We start from the raw sequence: 20504 nt of genomic DNA, 5'->3' as shown, positions 1-20504 counted from the left end.
GTTCAGCTTCCCTATTTCTAAACAGAGTACTTAAAAGGTCATTTCTCAGTAGAGTAGTGAACACATTAACAGAACTAGAAAGTGACAGTAACATTCCTGTGAGAAGAGGGTGTGAATGTCTTTTGTAGAGCTGATGGGGCACAAGGTGCTCCAGTTTCAGTGTTAAATTCAACAACTTGGAATTTATTTAGGATATTCTCTTGCACTTCACTGGCTGGATTTAACAGAGGTTAGCAATATTACTTTTTCAGCAGCTGTTGCAACAGCTACTTAACCCAAATCTGAGCTATACTTTCCAGGCTAGCCTTCAAGTAAAACATTTTTTGTTATCTTAGCATGGTTTATTATGGTCATATTTCTCAGAAACACTTGCTAGGGCTTGATCCTCTTTTCCCTTGGTAATTGTAGTGTTTCCACTTGATGTCTAGATATTGACGAGTGTGTTGCACATCCTGGTGTCTGTGGTCCTGGCACCTGCTACAATACCCTGGGGAACTACACCTGCATTTGCCCACCTGAATATATGCAGGTGAACGGAGGACGTAACTGCATGGGTATGCAAAATTACATCTTTAGTAGAACTGCCTGAATATCAAACTCTTTCAGGGCCAGACTCTGCTTAAAATTTCCTTTTAGATGAGGCCAGTTCCAAAGCCTTGTATTACTTTCTCGTACCTTAAACACCCAATTTATGTCATATGATTTATCCGGGAAAGAGATCCCAATGGCTGACATGCAGTTGTTCAAGTGCTCTTATCTCTAATGGAACACAGAAATCTTTTTTTTATTTTCAGTAGTTATTTCCAAATGGTAGAATTTACTATACAAATGGGTCTGATGAGTATCTACAGTGTGTTTCTGATTTCTTGGGAATTTTTGTTCTTGCCCTTTGTGTCTTTGAATTAAAACTGAAATAAGTCTGAAGCAAAGCCTGTAGATTACTTCAGTACTTACATTATTTTTAAATGCATCCATGTAGGTGCTTGGGTTACACTCAAAAGTCAGAGGTAATGAACCACTGTCTAGGTTGGTAGGAGGTCAATATTTACTTAAGTTAGTTTGTTGGTTACTTTGTAAGTGATTCTTTTCTCACATCTAGACATGAGGAAAAGCTTTTGCTACAGAAGCTATAATGGAACCTCCTGTGAGAATGAACTGCCCTTCAATGTGACCAGAAGGTTGTGTTGCTGCACATACAATGTTGGGAAAGCCTGGAACAAACCTTGTGAACCGTGTCCAACTCCAGGAACAGGTAAAGCCTACTACAATCGTCCCATTGTGTTACTTTCTTTGCTCATCTGCTTCTTTGACCTATTAGCTAAAGTCAACATTTCAGCCCTAAAAAACCTTTGCTGTACTCCCAAAGCAGAGTGACAATACCATACCATCATGTCACTGGCTGGGTTAAGTCTTGGTGTGCTAAACAAGAATAGGTATTTCTTCCATACTTTTTAAGTTGAAGAAGTGTCACTCCAGATTGAGTGGAAAGATACAGCTTGAATAGTTTAAAGGCACCAATCATTCTCCCTGGGGGAAAAAAAATTTCAGGGAGAACATGCATATTTTCCCTCTCAGCTGCCCCTGAAGGCAAGGTCAAAGGAACAAACTGCTGTCAGGTGTCACTGAGATGAATAGAAAGACCTGGAAGATACAGACTGACCTTCCCATCCACAGCTATGTCAGCTCTATAGCTAAAAGGATGATTGTAAGACAGGTATCTCTAGGTAGATCTCATTATTTAGACCTTTTTTTGGTGATGGGGCTCTACGAACTGAGTATACTGTGGTTGTTTTATTTGTTCTTTCTAACAGATGCCAAGGCTTTCAGAGGTCTTGTATGGACACAGAATTACTTGCAGTTAGTTAGGTTTATGTCAAAAATCTATGATTGTGTAGGTAAGACCTACCAGGGTGGTACAGTAGGCATAAGCAAGTTTTCTGAAGAACTTCCATCTCTAAAGCTGTCACTTTGCGATTTCTAGAAAAGCAGTCATCGGCCAATAGTACTGGGGTTGAAGATAATGGCTGATAAGAGATGCCTGCTACATGGTCTGTCTTCCAGGATCATAGACTCGTAGAATGATAGAATTGTTTGGGTTGGAAGGGACCTTAAAGAGGTGCTCCAGCCCTCTGACCTTCTTCGTGGCTCTCTTCTGGACTCGCTCCAACAGCTCTGTGTCCTTCTTATGTTGGGGACCCCACAGCTGGATGCAGGACTCCAGGTGGGGTCTCACGAGAGCAGAGTAGAGAGGCAGAATCAGCTGCCTTGACCTGTGGTTATGCTTCTTTTGATGCAGCCGAGGATACAGTTGGCTTTCTGGGCTGCAAGCACACACTGCCGGCTCGTGTTGAGCTTTTCCTCAACCAACACCCCCAAGTCCTTCTCCTCAGAGCTGCTCTCAATCCTTTCTCTGCCCAGCCTGTATTTGTGCTTGATTTAGAATAGTATAATTTAGTTACTGCATAGTTGGGGATACATTTACCCTGGTAGTCCTAATCTGTCAGAACAAAAAGACTGGGTTTCATTACTGAGTGTATTGCATTTCTAGATTTTTCACTTGTGTCTCACATCTGAACATGATCCTCTCATCTGATTTTACATTTTCTCTGTTGAAGGTGGTGAACTTGCAAAATATCAATAAGCAGGGCATTGTAAAGGGAAGTAAAAGTTCCCTTCTACAAAGGGAGGTGAAAATAATAAGGTACAGTTCTTTTTCAGTTAGTCTTTATGGAGTTCCTTGCCTGGAACAAAACATCCTTGAAAAGCTCAACTCAGAAAAATAATTGGTGGGAGAATCACCGACTTGGAAACCTGTCAGTAGCACCTGGCCTTCATTAAAAGTTTCTTACATTTGTAAAAAGTTCTAAAGTGCCTAGATAAAACTAAAACACCGAGATACCTCTTTAGTACAAACACATTTTATTGTTTAATTGACTTTGCACTAAGTTTACTGCCACTAAACCCCTACCTCTGGTGCTGCATCTGTGATGTTAGCATAAAGAATGTATTACTTCATTCCAAGTGGTTTATCCTGGTGACATAAGGGAAACAGCAGATAATTTAGGAAGAACTTTCACCCACAAGCAGTAAAGAGGAGGAAACAGGACTAAAAAGAGAAAACAGCATCTTCCTTTTCTTTCTTAAGTAGGAGGAAGGAGAATGAAGTAATGTTCCCAGCAGTAAGGAATGGGAGATGGAAATAAGCTTGAAAGAGGAAGCACATTATCTGTCACAGAGAGGTCATAAAATTATTTCCCATAGTCATTTATCTCAGTGCCATAAAATTGTCATCATGATGACAACATGATGAGAAAAATACAGCAATATACTAGCAGGGATTCATGCAGTTCATATTTTTGAATGGAAGAAAGAATTCTCCTTTCAAATTGGTAAGACTGAAGTTCTCAAAAACTTCTGCAGCTTTTGAAGATTTGTTAAGACAACTCCACTTACTCTGCCAGCAGTTATGGGGTTAAAATATTTCCTGAAATATTTCCATATTGCCTTGTTAGCTCTTCTGAATGCCTTTATTGTGTTTGGAGAAGTGGTTGAATCTTTCTCACCATGAAAAGGGATTGTGTGGGGGATCAAATACAAATTCCATGTGTAAATGGTTGAATAGTTGCATTTATGTGATATAGTCAGTCTGGGTGGGGACTACACATCAGAGACAGGGGTTATAACACACTGACCTTAACCACTTGCTAGACTGAGCCCAGTAGCTCATTAAGAGCATTATTCTGCTCTGATGAGAATTATATTGTTCCTCTAAATGAACTTCACATGCCAATACATTTGCATTTTTTTCCCTTTATGAACAGAGCTCTTCCTTTTCATGTACTTATGCTTAACAATCAATCTCTGTTTGATGAATTTAGGTAGTAAAGACTGTATAGCTTGGCTTTGCACATTAGACAGTTCATAACCATTACCATACAGACTTTAATCAGAAATAATTATTCTTGGTTTGGTTTTTTTTCACCCAAAGAAATTGTCTCGCCCCACTACAGTGGATGGTCGAGAGAGGTTTTTTGTGATTCCCTGAAAAGGAGCACTGTCTAGGTGGAGTCAGACAGTGACTCCAGGAAACAATACAACGCAATTTTATTTACCTCAGCAACTGTAAAAAAAACATCATGAATCAACTTCTCCAAGGCAAGCACCAATTTAAACAGTACAAAAGAGTTGAAAAGTAAGAAAGAGGGGCAGAAAGAGAGAGAAACAGAGACATACAAACAGAGACACAGAGAACATCACCAATCCCTCCTTCCAGCACGTGTCTTCTCTTCAGGCAGAAGTCTTTGTTTCAGGCAGAAACTCTGTGCATGGGGTGGTGATGGGTTGACCCAGGGGGTAATGGGTCGGCAGGGAGTACAGTTCGAGCTCACCTTTTATACAGTTTGGTCCAGTCCAGTCCTGGACCACCCCTCCGGGGGGGCCCAGCATCCAGGTCACCTTCAGGGTTGACCTTTTGGGAGCGCAGCAGCCCTGCATCCAGGTTAGCTTTGTGGGGAGGGGCAGCTGCTTCTCCACCAAGGAGACTACTCCAACCCTCAGCGCCCATGCCCCACCTGACAGATGCGTCTGTCACTCAAGGCAAGTAACAATTTGCTAAGTTCCCAGACACGGTGGAGTCTCTTCTTTAGGAATGTTTTGTCTGAGTGCTCTGCCCAAGCACTCCTGGTGAAGTCTCTTCCTTAGAAAGTGTTCTGCTCGTTGTTTGAGACATAAACATGGATCTAGGTGGGGATGGGTAGGGGTCCGGTCCCTGACAGAATTGTAAAAAGCTGCTTCACTGCTAAGAGGTAACCAGCTATTTACAGAACTCTTTCATAGTTTGATCATTTCAGGAGTGCTTGACCTCAGAGAGGTTTTTTTCCTGTTATGTGGTAGATCTTTTTGTCCTAAAAAAAATATAGTGATAAGTATATAGGTTTTTTGGAATATTTTTTAAGTCATTGAGGCAAAGTCAAGCTTTCAGAAAGTAAATCTCTGGTGTGTGTATGGATGATTTGGCACTGTGTATAAATGCGTTCTCATACAGTCCTTACCTAATTATATGTTCTTTTTCTACATAGTACAAACTGAAAAAAATATGGAAAAACTGTATTAAATGGAATGCATGGCATGTGTAGGTAGTGCAACAAAGAATGAAAAATGGCCTGAAACCCTCAGAGCCTCTTCTTCATCCTCCCAGACCTAATGTGTTAGGTGTTAACACAGGAGTAGGTTATCATCGCACATGGAGATACAGTGGTGAACACAAGGCCCTCTTTTTATGTATATGTATTTCACAGGTTTACCCACAAAAGTAAATGGTATAAAGTTCCTTGCAGAAAAGAACTGTTTCCTAACCCTGAATGGAAAAACACTGTGGCAGAGACCTCTATGGCCCAGTGTCCTGTACTGCAAGAATAACCTCAGTAGGCATTAAGCAGTCATTGAACAATAGGACAGAAGAAAGAAGAAAATGCTAAAGTTCAGGTGTACTGGATCCTACCTGGCTTATACAGGAAATAACAAACAATGTTTGAAAGTGAGAAAAATATTTTGCCAAATCTCATTCTGAGCGAAGATCAACTACATGTGCTGTAATTTTAATAAATAAGTTTGGTGTAAGGGAGACAAGAATTATTCAAGTTATAACCCCAGTGGTTAAACTTTACAAAATTATAAGCTACTGAAGAGCTGCCATTAAAATATAGACGATCAAGAAACTCAGACTACAGCCAGTAGAGAAATAAGCTGTTACTGCTCCAGTTTAAAGATCATTACTCAGAGGAAAACAGGAGGGTCTCCTTTCTCTTTTTCTGGTGCTAGAAGAGGTGCCTAATAATTTGTCTGCATGGTTTAGAGATGAATGAATGGTAGATTTCATATGCTTCCTCTCACTGGATAGATAATAGGCTTCCTATAGGCCCTCAGCAGCACTAACAGTGGACCCAAGCACTCATGGAACTCTCCAGATATTACAGTGTTCATTTCCCATCCTCAAGATAGTCTAGAAAAGTATCTTGACTATGAGCATACTAAAACAATGCTTTTTTGGAGCATCTTTTTTTTAAAGCAGAATGTCCATTCTGCTCTACAGTTCAGTGGAACTACGCTGCAGTAATCTCTGCAGAAAAGAACAGATAGTCTTATCAAAGAAGGCTAGGTACTGGTAATTACATGTATTTCTCCTAGCTGAAACTGTTGCTGCAGATTCTCTCTACAGATGTCTAGAAAGCAAGAAAAAACCTTAAAAGGTAAGTTAAGGAGTTCTATTTAAAACAAAAACTGAAGTGCTGCTTTCTCAAACTAGACATTTACTCATGTGCGAATGTCAGCAAAGATTTGAGAAAAGAGAAGTATGAATTAGTGTTTCAATTTGCGTTCATTTATTGGCAACCTGAATTCTTAATACAACTTGTACAGGAGGCAATGGCTTATCCAAGTAGATTTGTCTTATATCACCTCTTGAACAACTGAGAAGACTACAAGTAATTCTTGGGAGATTCATAAATATTCACTAAAAATGCATTGTTCTCTGTTTTGCTCTAGGTGAATTCAAGAGTATATGTGGGAATATTCCTGGCTTCACTTTTGACATTCATACTGGAAAAGCTGTTGGTAAGTTTCACTAAAATTACTTTAACCAAAAATCGTTTTGCATAAGGTTGTTGCAGCTGCATGATGGTACCAAAATGAATATTTCATGTAATAAAATTCTAATTTCATTGTGAAGTTACAGTGGTGACATAAATTGTGAGACCATTTTTTGCGTAAAATATTGCTGATTTATATTTTTTACTTCTCCTTTTTGCTATGATCTTTTGCTCACCCTCCATCCTAGTTCATGATTTTGAGTTTTAATTGGTAAGATAAAATGTTTTGGCTTCAAAAATACTGTGGGACTTATCTGCACATTTGTAACAGTTCTGCATGTTGTCTAACATTTAGTATTACACTGTTTTGCTTGCTTCCTGAACTTCACGTGGTTTATTTTCTCTCAGAATGGGTGTGTGTTTAGATTTATATCCTATAGGCAATTTCTGTAGATTAAAAGGAACTTCTCAACTCAGTTTTAAGTACAGTGAAATTGGGAATCCAAGCAGCACGTAAAGCCATGGAATATTGTACTTTGACTAGCTTGTCTCACTTCCAGACATTGATGAATGTAAGGAAATCCCAGGAATCTGTGCAAATGGTGTTTGCATCAATCAGATTGGCAGCTTCCGCTGTGAGTGCCCCACTGGATTCAGCTACAATGACCTGCTCTTGGTCTGTGAAGGTGATTTGAAATGACATTATTTTCTACTTAGACCCCATAGGCATGCTTATCTTAAAGGGAAGGGGAACATTTAATTCACATGTTTTTCAAAATCTAAGAGACACACTGTGAGCTTTCTTATAGGGCTCAAGTCTCTAAATCAGTGTGCGACTGTCTTTAATACATATGCTTATGACCTTCCTAAAATTTGTACTAGTTTAGTGTCAAGCAATTCATTGACTCATAAATAGAAAGTAATTTATTTAATTTTATTTTATTTTAGAGAGGAAATTTAATTCTTGTTTCAAAAGTTCTCAGAGAAAAACTTCTCTTATTTTTTCCATCTTATGTCTGTTCTTCTACAGTTTTATAGGGTGGAATAGAACCTAATAGTGAAATTTTGTGTGTCCTAAAGTCGATAGGAGTTTTGGCATTGGTATTCAAGTGTCTTGTGCTGACATGTACCTTAAAAAGCTAAACTGTGCCACTTACTCTTTCAGTTTGAAGGCAAAGAGGAACATTTTTGAATACAAAACCTAATTTCTTTAGACAGACATTTAAAATTGCAAAGCCACTTCAATGTGTGGTAAGTTGTATTTGTAGGATCCTCCTTCATCCAAAAAGCGTGTTATGGATGAAATTGTATTGATTTTGCTTTTCATTTGCATTTACAGCACAGGAAGCTGAAGGTCAGAATAGTCATACTTCATTGGGGACATAAAATTTGTCTTGCACAAGACAGACAGTACAGTTTAAATTCTAGGCAGAAGTAACTATCTTGTGGTTTCTGATGTCTGAACCATGACTCTTGGTATTCCAGATATTGATGAGTGCAGCAATGGAGACAATCTCTGTCAGAGAAATGCAGACTGTATCAACAGTCCTGGTAGTTACCGCTGTGAATGTGCTGCTGGTTTTAAACTTTCACCCAATGGTGCCTGTGTTGGTAAGAAATCAGTTGATTTTTCTCATCTCTTTGAACCTGTTTGTACCTAATCAATGGCTTGTGTGTGATTCTCTCAAAGGGTGAAAGTATCATTTATTTTCTGTTACCTTGCATATTCTGCTGTTTCATGTAACAGTTTTTACTTTATATCCCTGTTTCTCTGTAGAAGGGAAGAAAAGATGGTAAATTTTTTAAAGAACATTCTTGATGTATCAACAAAATCCTAACAGTAGTTTTGACCTCTAGGTGTATGGGCAAGAAGTTCCTATAAAATGAAGTTTTGTTATGATTCAGGTTTTGTTATGGATAATTTTGAGTCTGGTTTTAATAATAATAACATCGTAAAAGCATGTTTGTGTAAAATGAATGAATAATAAAAGTCAATAATGTGTACTATCTGGTTTATATTTTTGTTATAGATCGCAATGAATGTCTGGAAATTCCTAATGTTTGCAGTCATGGTTTATGTGTGGACATGCAAGGAAGTTACCAGTGCATATGTCACAATGGTTTTAGGGCATCCCAAGACCAGACTATGTGCATGGGTATGGAAAGAAAATGCTTTTGTGTATGGTTTGTTTGGGTGGTTTTTTTTAAAAGAGGTAGGAGATGAGTCTAAATTTTTGAGGAGATTATAGTGACATTAAAAGACTGATTTGTATGTTTTTGGATTTTTGTGAATAAAGTATGTGAAGTTGTCATTGGAGTGCATATATTAGGTGAGAAAAAATCACAGTATTCTCAGGGATAGCTCCATATTACTGGAGAATATATTAACACCATTTTTACAAAAATACATCATAGTGGTTTATTTGATAGAGAAGCTTATGGGAGATTTAAAAAAGACACATTTTTTGAATTATTTAGAAATGTGTTGAGTTCATGTTTCATGTAAAAAACAGAATCCCACGTTTAATGTAACTTAAATCTAGCTTTGTGTTCAAATGATGACATGATAGAGGTGATATAAAAAACAAGGAGATTGCAAAATAGGAGTGTTTTTCTTGTTCTTGTAGTGTTTTGTAATCAGTTCTACAGGGTTTTAAAAATAAAAGGTGATACAAATGTGAATCTGGTTCTCTTTGAGAAAAATAGCCAAAAATTATTTTGATTTTTGAAATAATGATCATCTGAATGTCAGTTGTAAGCTATGGAGAAGTTCAGTGTCTTCTGTAACATAAGTATGTTCAATTTCAACTTTAAACAGACATCTGAAACCTATTTGCATTGCACTACATATATGCCTTGAGTCTTCCCATCTTTGGACTAAATCACAGTTGTCAAACCATCTGAGGAGGGTATTTGGGAAAGTGACTTGTGTTAACAGTGCAAAATTTTGAGAACCTGGTTACTCAAAACAGGAAATTAAATAATTCTAAAACTAATTCTAAAAATTTTGCAGTAGGAAATACAAATCTAGACAACGGCAGGTAATGGAAATGATCCATACAACAAAATGTTTACCTTTTGTAAATAAATAAAATGTTTTGGAAAGTCCACAAGAACTAGGAGAATAAGATCCAAATATCTTCATGAAACTCCAGAAATTACTGAAACACACAGGAGGAAATACTGAATTTTAGCTTTTAAAAACAGAGGTTTCCAAGAGTTTGTAAGCAGTCTTTATAATTCTGGATGTAGTGTTGACAGAATATATTTACATATGTAAATTGACTTGTGAACAATGACACGTAGCTCCTTTATAGAGCATTTTCAACAGGTTTTCATGGTGTTAAGAGTAAAATATGTACATAAAATTTGAGGTAGTTCCAGTGCTGTGATGCTCAATCCTTTGTACTAAATTCTGATTACTAGTGTAGATTAAGAAATTAAGAAACATTAGTATGGAAAATAAAAAGAATGCTTTGAGATACTGCACATGCAATTACTTTCATCTTTGCATGTAACAGTGTCTTCTATTTTAAAATACATCTAAAAATGCATCATGTAACATTTTACTACATGTACCCAGAAGCTGTAAAAATTGGTAGTATAAAGAAAAAATGTGACAGATGAAAGGAGAGACTGAGGCTTAGAATATTGTCACTGCGCACAGATAACACATAAACACATATCTGGGAAAATCAGTTCCCACATACAATTCTGTATCTCTTTGCAGATGTCGATGAATGTGAACGCCATCCATGTGGAAATGGAACTTGTAAAAACACGGTTGGATCATATAACTGCCTGTGTTATCCAGGATTTGAATTAACTCATAATAATGATTGCATCGGTAAGTGATGTAATTCAAACTTTATTTTTATTGCTGCTGGCTAGGAGGATGGTATATAGTTAAAACTCAAACAGAAGATGGGTCATGGTGCGAAGAAAGTTAATTGAGTGCAGTAACTGATACTGGTACCAGCTCTAGGGTCAATCATTACTATAATTTTTTAAACTAATTAAAAATATTCTTGACTGGCCAGCTTGAGGTACTGTAAACCCTAAATCTCTGGACCACTGGGGCAACATTACAGGTCAATGACATTTTAATGCAGCCCTCACCTGGGCTATTAAAGCACATGACCTTGACTACTGGAACAGTCCATAGGCACCACTTGCAATAAGCATATATTATATCACACCACCAGTGTTGCCTCATTAATTTAAAATTATTTATTTCCCTATATTACTTGACACTTGCACACAGCATGAAAGAGAAAGCAAACCAGCAGTAAGCTGTAGGGGAGAGGGACCTGGGGGTCCTGGTGGACAGCAGGATGACCATGAGCCAGCACTGTGCCCTCGTGGCCAAGAAGGCCAATGGCATCCTGGGGTGTATCAGAAGGGGGGTGGTCAGTAGGTCAAGAGAGGTTCTCCTCCCCCTCTACTCTGCCCTGGTGAGACTGCATCTGGAATATTGTGTCCAGTTCTGGGCCCCTCAGTTCAAGAGGGACAGGGAACTGCTAGAGAGAGTCCAGCGCAGAGCCACAAAGATGATGAAGGGAATGGAGCATCTCCCTTATGAGGAAAGGCTGAGGGAACTGGGTCTCTTTAGTTTGGAAAAGAGGAGACTGAGGGGTGACCTAATTAATGTTTATAAATACGTAAAGGGTGAGTGTCAGGAGGATGGAGCCAGGCTCTTCTCTGTGACATCTAGTGATAGGACAAGGGGCAATGGGTTCAAGCTGGAACATAGGAGGTTCCACTTGAATATGAGGAAAAACTTCTTTACAGTGAGGTTGACAGAGCACTGGAACAGGCTTCCCAGAGAGGTTGTGGAGTCTCCTTCTCTGGAGACATTCAAAGCCCGCCTGGATGCGTTCCTGTGTGATCTGATCTAGGTGTCCTGCTCCGGCAGGGGGATTGGACTAAAGCAATCGAGGTCCCTTCCAATCTCTAACATTCTGTGATTCTGTGATTCTGTGCTCTCCTAAAATGAACGCTGCTAATACAGAGTTCATACAGGCATTGCTGTTTTCTAGTCCCTAAAGCCCAGGACACCAGAATGCCTGAATGGTTCTGGACAACTGTATTCCTGGATACTGGTGATAAAGCAACTAAAATCTTCCTGAGCTGAAGAACAGGCTTGTAAGTCTCAGGAGACCCTCTCCCATGCAGAGTGTAAGCCAAAAGAGAAGAAGGATTTACATTCCTTCCAGCTACAGAAGGAAGATAGAACAAAGTCTACTGGTTCTTTCTGGTTCAGGAGAAAACTAAAACATCTTAAATAAGTATTTTAAATTCTCTTCTTGTCCAGGAAAGAGAAAGCTAAAAACTTGTTCAAGTAAGAAGAGTCTACTGCCAAAGAATGGCACTATTTTCCAAGGAAGTTCTTTCCCTTGGCAGCATAGCTGCCCATCTACTGCCAGAAGCATCCAGCACCTCTGCCCTAGGCTGTGCCTTCAAGGAGGCCAAGGAGCCCAACTTGACTCAGAGACTTGGCTGTTTGTTAGCACTCCTCTTGACAGCTTGAAGAGCCTCAGGGCTTTCTTCCAAACCATCCCAGTGATTCAAAGGCAATTTAACCCATCCCAATATAATACTCTGGATGCATTTGCTGCTTGTAGAACGGTAACACTGAAGAAATGTACTATGGAATAAACTAGTAATACATACACAGGCTGTACTGGCTGAAGCAGAAAGTACATTTTTTTCAGGAGCTAGTATTTAATGCTTTTGAAGAAGACTAAAACCTCTTCAGTAAAACTGAGGTTTGTCCTCATCATTCAAATTCACGTATTTTAAAACAGAGAAGTGTAAGCTGTTCTTACACCATGGTGCTTATCCAATCTCCTTTTCATTTATTCTGACATTTTCTCATCTGTATTTTTCCTTACGCAGTGCTCCTTTAAGTCTGCATTATTAAAGTGACTCTACAAACTAATATGTATTTTCAAACCTCATTTTCAGAACAATTATAAAGGAGGAAACCGTCCTGCAGAAAGCAAATTACATATTCCAAAATTTGAAAAAGACAAGGCACGTTTTAGGAGGAAACTCAAGCACATACAAATCCAGATAAAATCCAAAACACTCCATGTAGCATTTTCTTTTCTGTGTCTGAAGTTAGTATCATACAGTCACTTGGCAGTACTTGAATGTCTCCAGATGCAGTAGCTGAGTTAATGCTGCAAGGTTGAAAATTATAATACTCTATAAAAAAAGAGTGTTGTTTAAACAGAACATACACCTTAATGCACTTGAATGAGTTACTTTCCACTAGTTGTCAGCTGTTCCTTTGTTGCTGCAGGATTTGCCTTTTCCACAGAAATACATATTGTAACTTGATTGTGTTTATAACATACTGTACCTACTGTGCTGGGACTCAACTCTCTCTTCTGGGTTTGTTGTGGTTTTTTTTACAGATATTGATGAATGCAGCTCTTTCTTTGGTCAGGTGTGCAGAAATGGACGGTGTTTCAATGAAATTGGTTCCTTCAAATGTTTATGTGATGAAGGATATGAACTTCCTCTAGATGGCAAGAATTGCATTGGTATGTATGATACCACATGGAGAGGTTAAAGTATTGATGAGCTGAAATAATAAAACTTAGCTCCTATCTAGAGAGAAGCACCACAGTCTGAGTATGTTAGTATTAAAACAAAACAAAAAAAAAAAGTAGCTTTAATGAAAACACAGTAGCAGTAACTGGATTTTGGAATAGTTGTTGATCTTCAAGCATTTAAATGCTTTAGAAAAAAGAAAATTATAAAAGAATCCTACAGTCTTTTTCATTAATAAGCCTGTTGTGTTACCATAAGAATTAAATTATTGTAAACCTTTCTTGATTCCATCTGCTCTCCAAAGATACTAACGAGTGTGTGGCACTACCTGGTTCATGCTCTCCTGGAACCTGTCAAAATCTGGAAGGATCATTCAGATGCATCTGTCCACCAGGCTATGAAGTAAAAAGTGAAAGTTGTATTGGTAAGGCAAGTCATAATTATTGCTTCTGAACAATTTAAAAATTAGAAAAAGTATCTTGTTCTAATTTGGTGGAAAGTAGTTGTACACTGTAGTGTTTGTGAATGTTGCCCAACTTAAAATCATAGTGACAGGGAATAAGTGAGTAGGAGAAGTCTTCACAAAGAGGTTTTATAAATGGAAGGCAAGATAGTTTGTACACTATTGTGCTATATTTTGTCCATTAACTTCTTCATTAATGCAAGCAGAAAAATATTTACTTTTTTAAAAAAAATGGTATTTCATCTTCCATTCACTTTTCTCTTTTCTAAAATATCATTCATAAAACAAACCAACCTGTGTACTGGATTTATGTAATGTTTACAGAAAGGTTATTATTGGCAACCAATATGTGAACTAAGCCTCTGGTTCAGAGGGCTATGAAGTTTAAAAATCTCAATAAAGTTATGGAGCTTATGAGAACAATTGCTTAAATTGGTTCATGTTTTGTGTAATGTCTCTCAAGTGCTTAGATTCACAGGAAGAGGATACAGCAGACCTTTCATCAGTTTGCGTGTTCTTGTTTGTTCATATAAGTCTCATTTAAAGCCTTGAATATAATTCAGGAGCTGAATGTCGCACAATGAATTAAGATTTGGTATGGCAGACAATGAGAAATAAATCCAAGTTACAACTCCCTTTTCAGTAGAGCAAAGCACAGGACTACTGTGAATTTACTGGGCATTTAAATTAACTAACTATGCAGTGCACCTGGCAAGGAAGATGCACACAACTATTTTTAAGTAGCTAACCTAGAAGCCTTTCTGTCTCCCCCCTGTGACTATATTAAGAAACCTGGTTTTCAGCTTAAATGACTGAAGTTTGCTGGTGTGACACCCCAGACAGACATTCATACAAATAACTCCCAATAATAAATGAGCAGCTTGTCCTTGTATGGACTGAAGAAAACACTGGCTAAGACATAAAGTCTTGGCCTATAGACACCTAATCTGTGTGGGTACAAGAACTCAATCACAGGAACCTTTTTGAATTTTTGTCTTGGACAATAGGATGTATTTTCTAAGCTCCAAAGTTCTCTCATTTTTTTGTTTCAGGCCACCATATTCAGTTTAGCTGCCAACTTCATGGTTTCATTTGGCAGCTGCTGTTTCCATATTACCAGATATGTTTGAGATTAATTCAAATCACCTACAGTTGTAGAATCATGAATTTAAAATGAAAGCTTTTGGGTTTCCAGCAATATCACTGTTTATGGCCACTTCAGCATCCTGACAGAATCTCTTTATGATTTTGACAGCATTGGTGACTGCTAAACAGATTTTTGCCCAAACTGAGTAAAAAGGACTTAATTGCATTCTTTTTTGTCATTCTGCCATGTGTCCAGAAAATTTGCAGTTAAGTTCCTAGAAAATGCCTAGATAATCACACGGGATTGTACTAATTTTTGATTAATATCATGACAGCTCTTGCAACATACATTCCCCATTACTTTCCATTGATCTTATATGCAGACAGCTTTATAAGAACTCATTGCTTCTGCCTGTAATGTGAAGGAGAAACCAAAACAGATGGGAGCCACAGAAAAATTCAGTTTTCACCTACCCGTTTAATGTATTTCCTTTCATTTTATGGGAATGAAGGGAAGAGGACTTGTTACTTCCGCAGTATGGCTAGTCACCTGTTCATCGTGGCCACAAAAATAGTTTCTTACGCTAGTCCCAAGCCATTCATTACAGTAGTAATCAGTACTTCAAAAGAGCAGTTTTTCCATCCCATTAATGCAGCTGAATTGCTGAGCTTTGTTTATTAGTAACTGCCACACTAACTGTGAAATCATTTACCTTTTTTTTCACTGAAATAAGCTGCCTTAAAATGCTTCACATAGTAAGAGCCTGTCCATGGAAAGCTACTGCAGAGTTCAGTCATATGCCAGATTACGCTACAGTGGTTTGTTCATGTGCTATACCTAATAGTAACTTCTGAAAATGGGACTCAAGGTAATATTTTTCAGAAGTAACATCACAGAATCTATTCCCACTTGACTTCTTCCATCGCTCCACTTATATTTTCCTTGTGATAAAGACTGTATTTCCATTGTTTCCTTATATGCTAAATACAGGTCAGTTTTCTGAGATTCAGTATAGTATAGTCCAACAAATATCAGGAAAAATGGCACTACAAATCTGTGACTCAACATCCATGAAGTTTGCTTTAATGGAGAATACCTATACCTGCCTATGCTTTGATTAAAATCAATATGGGTATTATTGTAGAATGCTTATACAGTCATAGGTGTCTGTGATGGTTCTTTTAATATCCCTTACTAAAAGACGGACGGGTGTCATCTTTCTTAACCAAGGAATTCACATCCAGTGGGGTTAAGATTAACCTTTTCTCCTTTAATTTGTAGATATTAATGAGTGTAACGAGGATCCCAACATCTGTCTCTTTGGTTCTTGTACAAACACTCCAGGGGGTTTCCAGTGCATCTGTCCTACAGGTTTTGTGCTGTCTGATAATGGACGGAGATGTTTTGGTAAGTTAATGATTAAGGAATGTAATAACTTATTCTAACAGACAACAGATACTCTGTAGAATGAGTGAAAAGGGACCTCAGCAAGTCCTCCCTTTTAAACTATGCCCTTCTGAGGGTTGGAAAGTGGTTTCAAAATAGTATGAAAAATACAGGACTAACTTTATTCCTTTCAGGGCTAGACAGTCATCATCTAACCAGGTAGAAGGTGCCAGGTCCACATAACGGTATTTTCTCTTCTAGATACTCGGCAGAGCTTCTGTTTCACTAACTTTGAGAATGGGAAATGCTCGGTGCCAAAGGCTTTCAACACCACAAAGGCAAAGTGTTGCTGCAGTAAAATGCCAGGAGAAGGATGGGGTGATCCTTGTGAGCTCTGTCCAAAGGAAGAAGAAGGTACACATCAAGATTTAAAATAAAGCTTTTTTTAGGTGGGAGAAAAGGAAGAGCACATTTGTGCTGTACCATTTCGATCATTAGAAGGAGAGATCTTTTTCACATTGTCTTTTAAAGCCTTTTCTAGAACCATTTTCAGGTCAACAAAAGGAGCAAAATTAAATAGAAGAAACCACAGAAAAAGAGAAATATTGAGTTGTTGGTTTTGCTCTGTAGAGAAATGAACTAGCAGCCTGCATCTGTAGATCTAGCCTGCTTTAGGCAAAAGAGAAGAGCAAAATGGAACAGTACCAAGAATCCCTGAAGGAATCCACAGTTTTCAGTTCTTGGTTTTCTCCAAGTACAGAAAGGGGAAGGCACCAACCATGTGCACATGGAAGCTCAGTGAGTTTTAGTGCTGCATCCTTGACCTAGAGACGCTGTCACTTTTGCATCTGGCAAGACAGCATATAATGACCATGATTTAAACAGTTGACAAATTTGAAAAATGTGATATAGAAGATTTTTGATGGCTTTAACCATCTGTCATGGTCCTCTCTCTCTCACACTCTTTTTTTTTTTTTTTTTTTTTTTTTTAAACCATACCTCTACAGTTGCTTTTCAGGACCTGTGTCCATATGGTCATGGAACTATTCCTGGAATTGATGATACACGTGAAGGTAGGCATTCTTTTCCTGATAATTTAAAAAAAAAAATTGTGCTTAAAGCTAGACTTGGATATTATGGTATGTGATGGATTACTCCCCACAGCCCCTGGTGACAATAGCCTGACCTTTAATAAATGTGAACCATTATGAAATTATAATTAAAAGATCACCTTTGAAATTGTGTGGCTAGACAAACACTATACAGTGCTTAGTTTTTTTGAAATGCTTTTTTAAGACTTGATCCAGAAATGCATCAGCTAAGTGGTTGATGATATATTCCTGCTTTTTAGATGTCAATGAATGCCTTGAAAGCCCCGGGATTTGCTCAAATGGTCACTGCATCAATACTGATGGATCATTCCGCTGTGAGTGCCCCATGGGATACAACTTAGATTACACTGGAGTACATTGCATCGGTGTGTCCATATTTCATCAATTATAAGAATTGTAACCCTTGAATTTAAAACACAATTTGAAATGTGTCCCAGTTCTCTTCAGTTTGCATTTGTTCATTTTATACAGATACTGATGAATGTTCAATTGGCAACCCATGTGGAAACGGTACATGCACTAACGTGATCGGCAGTTTTGAGTGCAACTGTCGTGAAGGGTTTGAGCCAGGCCCAATGATGAACTGTGAAGGTAACTTGCCCTCTTTATTTTTTTTCTTTAGTTTTTGTCCAGTATTCAGATTACTTCATTAACCAGACCTTTGGTGCTATAATAACTAGGAGGAAAAAAGGTTTCTCTGCTTGAAATATGGCATTGAAAAATAAGTCCTGAATTTATTTAAGCAGTATTTTTAGTTTATCAGAGGATTTCCCAAACTGCGTGTTGGGGTATATTATGTTATTCAGCTGTTTGTTGGGAAGGGGCTAGGGGGGTGGGAGGGGGAGGCAGGGAAAAGTAACTGTTGAGCCCCCAAAATGTTCTCATAAATGGTATAGCTAACCTTGACAAAAATGCCTGAATTTGCAGAACATTTTTCATAGCCGAGGCAGAGCAGTTATGAACTGACCTACCCATCACAGTTATAGTAAGAAGTGAGTTATACTGAATGTAATAAACTGAAGTCAAACCACTGCTCCATCTAGTCCTTTATTTCGTCCCTCACAGTTGAAATGCTAATTCGTCATAGAAGCATGACTAGTAACTTTCTGCAGTTCGCTCCTCTAACAGAAGAGCTGAGGATATAGGGAAAATACAATGTAAACTGGGCGATGCATCCTTGCAGAGTGGATTTAGTATTCACTTATGGGTCTGTTGTCCAAGAATCTGTCCAGAACAGTCTTGAATCTGCTGATGTCGTCTGCCTCCAGAGCCTCTTGTAGCAGGAAGATCGAGAATGTCACTACTCTCACTACTATAGAACTATTTTCTATAATTTGTTTTAAAGGAATCTCCTATTAGTTTCACTAAGTACCTCTTATTTTTTATAGTGTGTGATTTGTGTACAGCCATTCTACTCTCATCAGATGTTGATCAGGATTCTTCTTACAGATTTTGTATTTTATGAATCATAACTAATTTGCTTTCTGAAGCAAGAATTCATTTTTTCAGAGTTGGAAAATAAGCTGACATCTCTGATCGCACAAAAATACATTAAAAATTCTAATATAATAAAAATCTGAAATAGGCCAGTCCCAACTTGTCATTCTAAGTTCAAGTAGTTCCATATTTATTACACCATTATTGTTAAGCAGAGCTTTCTTCTGTTTTCTCTGGCTACTCAAAACCAATCATCCACAGGTTTCTAGTTTGAAGTATCAGATTTCTGATACTTTTTAGCTGACAAGAGAAGCACAGGTATAAGAAAACCTTCTTGGTGATTGTTTTAAAACTTAGTGGAGAACGATTATTTTGTTCCTTTCTGTTCAGATATAAATGAGTGTGCTCAGAATCCCTTGTTGTGTGCTTTTCGTTGTATCAACACTTACGGTTTCTATGAATGCACATGTCCAGTCGGCTATGAACTAAGAGAAGACCAAAAGATGTGTAAAGGTAATGACTGACATATAAACTTTTCCCCAGCACCCTGTACTGGCCAAATATTTCTGTGCATCTTGCATTCATCCTCTCACTGGAATTTATAGAACAGCCCTGCAGATAATGATTTACTCTTTCAGAACTCACATAAGACCAGTATCTAGTGTTTTCATTTTCAAGTGTGCCCCTTGATGGGAATCATAAAGCTAAGAAGATCACAATGGGGAAGTTCATCTTTAACATAACAAGATATACAGTTCACAAAGATTAAGACAACGGCAATTAAGCATAGCTCTCAGATTTTTCTTCAATGCTTGTCAGTTAGGCAAGTCTGTATGCCCTTGTGTTTTTGAGAAAGTGCTAGCTGTCAGTAACTGAAGCTACTGGAAGAAAGTTAAAACACAAAATATGTATTTTTTTCACAGATCTAGATGAGTGTGCTGAAGGTCTCCATGACTGCAAATCAAGAGGCATGATGTGCAAAAATTTGATTGGTACCTTCATGTGCATTTGTCCTCCTGGAATGACCCGGAGACCTGATGGAGAAAGCTGCACAGGTGAAGCTTAGAAAGGGAAGGAGACATATACTGAAATACAAACAAGTAAACAAATGAAAAATTCTCCATATGTGTGTATAGTAAACTAGAAAATAGCAATTCATAAAGGACACTTAAGATAGCTAATGATGCCCAACATTGTAAACTTTCTTTTTTGTTTCAAGGTTTGAGTCTTATCTGAAAGTAGTTCTAAATGACTAATTAGTGTTTCAGAAGAACTCTTGGTTTGTTTCTTTTGTTGTACAAGAAAATCAGAAAGTTTTCAGACACTTGTTAGATTTAGAAAAGTAAGTTCCCAAGCAAAAGACACCTCATATGATGAGTAGGAAGGAAAATTGTCATAAATAAAAAGTTAAATTTCCTTTAGTATTAATACTGTTTATAAATCGTGTGTCAGTTCCTTAAAGAATGAAAAGTGTAAGATTCTGAAACAATATATAAAAGTCATGAAGAACAGAAGATGTGGAAACAGACATCGTTGAAAATAATTCTTCATCCTGTAAGTAAGCAAACAGCTTTCCTCCATCAATGAGTTGAGGGGGAAATGATAGGTACATTTTGGAAAATTATACTTTCTTCTAGTCCATAAAAAAACACAAGACCATTCCAGAGTTCTGTGTAAACAGAAGTAGCTGAGGCTGTCAATGGCTCAGAAGAAAAAAAAAAAAATAAGCACCCATCTTAGTGAATGCTTTAAATGAAAATATTTTAAAACAGTGTTCCTTCAGCAAGATAATGACTGCTCTCCTTTACAGATCTTTATAATTTTTTTTCAGGGGAAGTAATCTGTATTAGCAATATTTTGCCTGTTCTGAC

The 20504-nt window shown here is 37.8% G+C and overlaps 1 protein-coding gene across 1 annotated transcript in view; it reads left to right on the top strand.

Annotated features, from left to right (window-relative positions):
• Positions 1–19688, top strand: part of LOC104464349 (fibrillin-2) — a gene marked incomplete at its 3' end in the record, with an annotated part of 79284 nt that extends 59596 nt beyond the window's left edge. Inside the window, exons 25-40 of the mRNA XM_010077023.1 lie at positions 429–554; positions 1100–1252; positions 6544–6612; positions 7148–7273; positions 8073–8198; positions 8618–8743; positions 10318–10434; positions 13010–13138; positions 13453–13572; positions 15980–16105; positions 16346–16498; positions 17092–17157; positions 17436–17561; positions 17668–17787; positions 19024–19146; positions 19557–19688. Of these exons, the coding sequence (XP_010075325.1) occupies positions 429–554; positions 1100–1252; positions 6544–6612; positions 7148–7273; positions 8073–8198; positions 8618–8743; positions 10318–10434; positions 13010–13138; positions 13453–13572; positions 15980–16105; positions 16346–16498; positions 17092–17157; positions 17436–17561; positions 17668–17787; positions 19024–19146; positions 19557–19688 (1938 nt within the window). The remainder of the gene's footprint in view (positions 1–428; positions 555–1099; positions 1253–6543; positions 6613–7147; positions 7274–8072; positions 8199–8617; positions 8744–10317; positions 10435–13009; positions 13139–13452; positions 13573–15979; positions 16106–16345; positions 16499–17091; positions 17158–17435; positions 17562–17667; positions 17788–19023; positions 19147–19556) is intronic.
• Between the last annotated feature and the right edge of the window lie 816 nt (positions 19689–20504).

The sequence above is a fragment of the Pterocles gutturalis genome, unplaced genomic scaffold (genome assembly GCF_000699245.1).
Source record: "Pterocles gutturalis isolate BGI_N339 unplaced genomic scaffold, ASM69924v1 scaffold13078, whole genome shotgun sequence".
NCBI classification, from domain to species: Eukaryota; Metazoa; Chordata; class Aves; order Pterocliformes; family Pteroclidae; genus Pterocles; species Pterocles gutturalis.
Note: the sequence above shows the minus strand (reverse complement) of the source record. Positions and strands in the feature narration are given on the sequence as shown.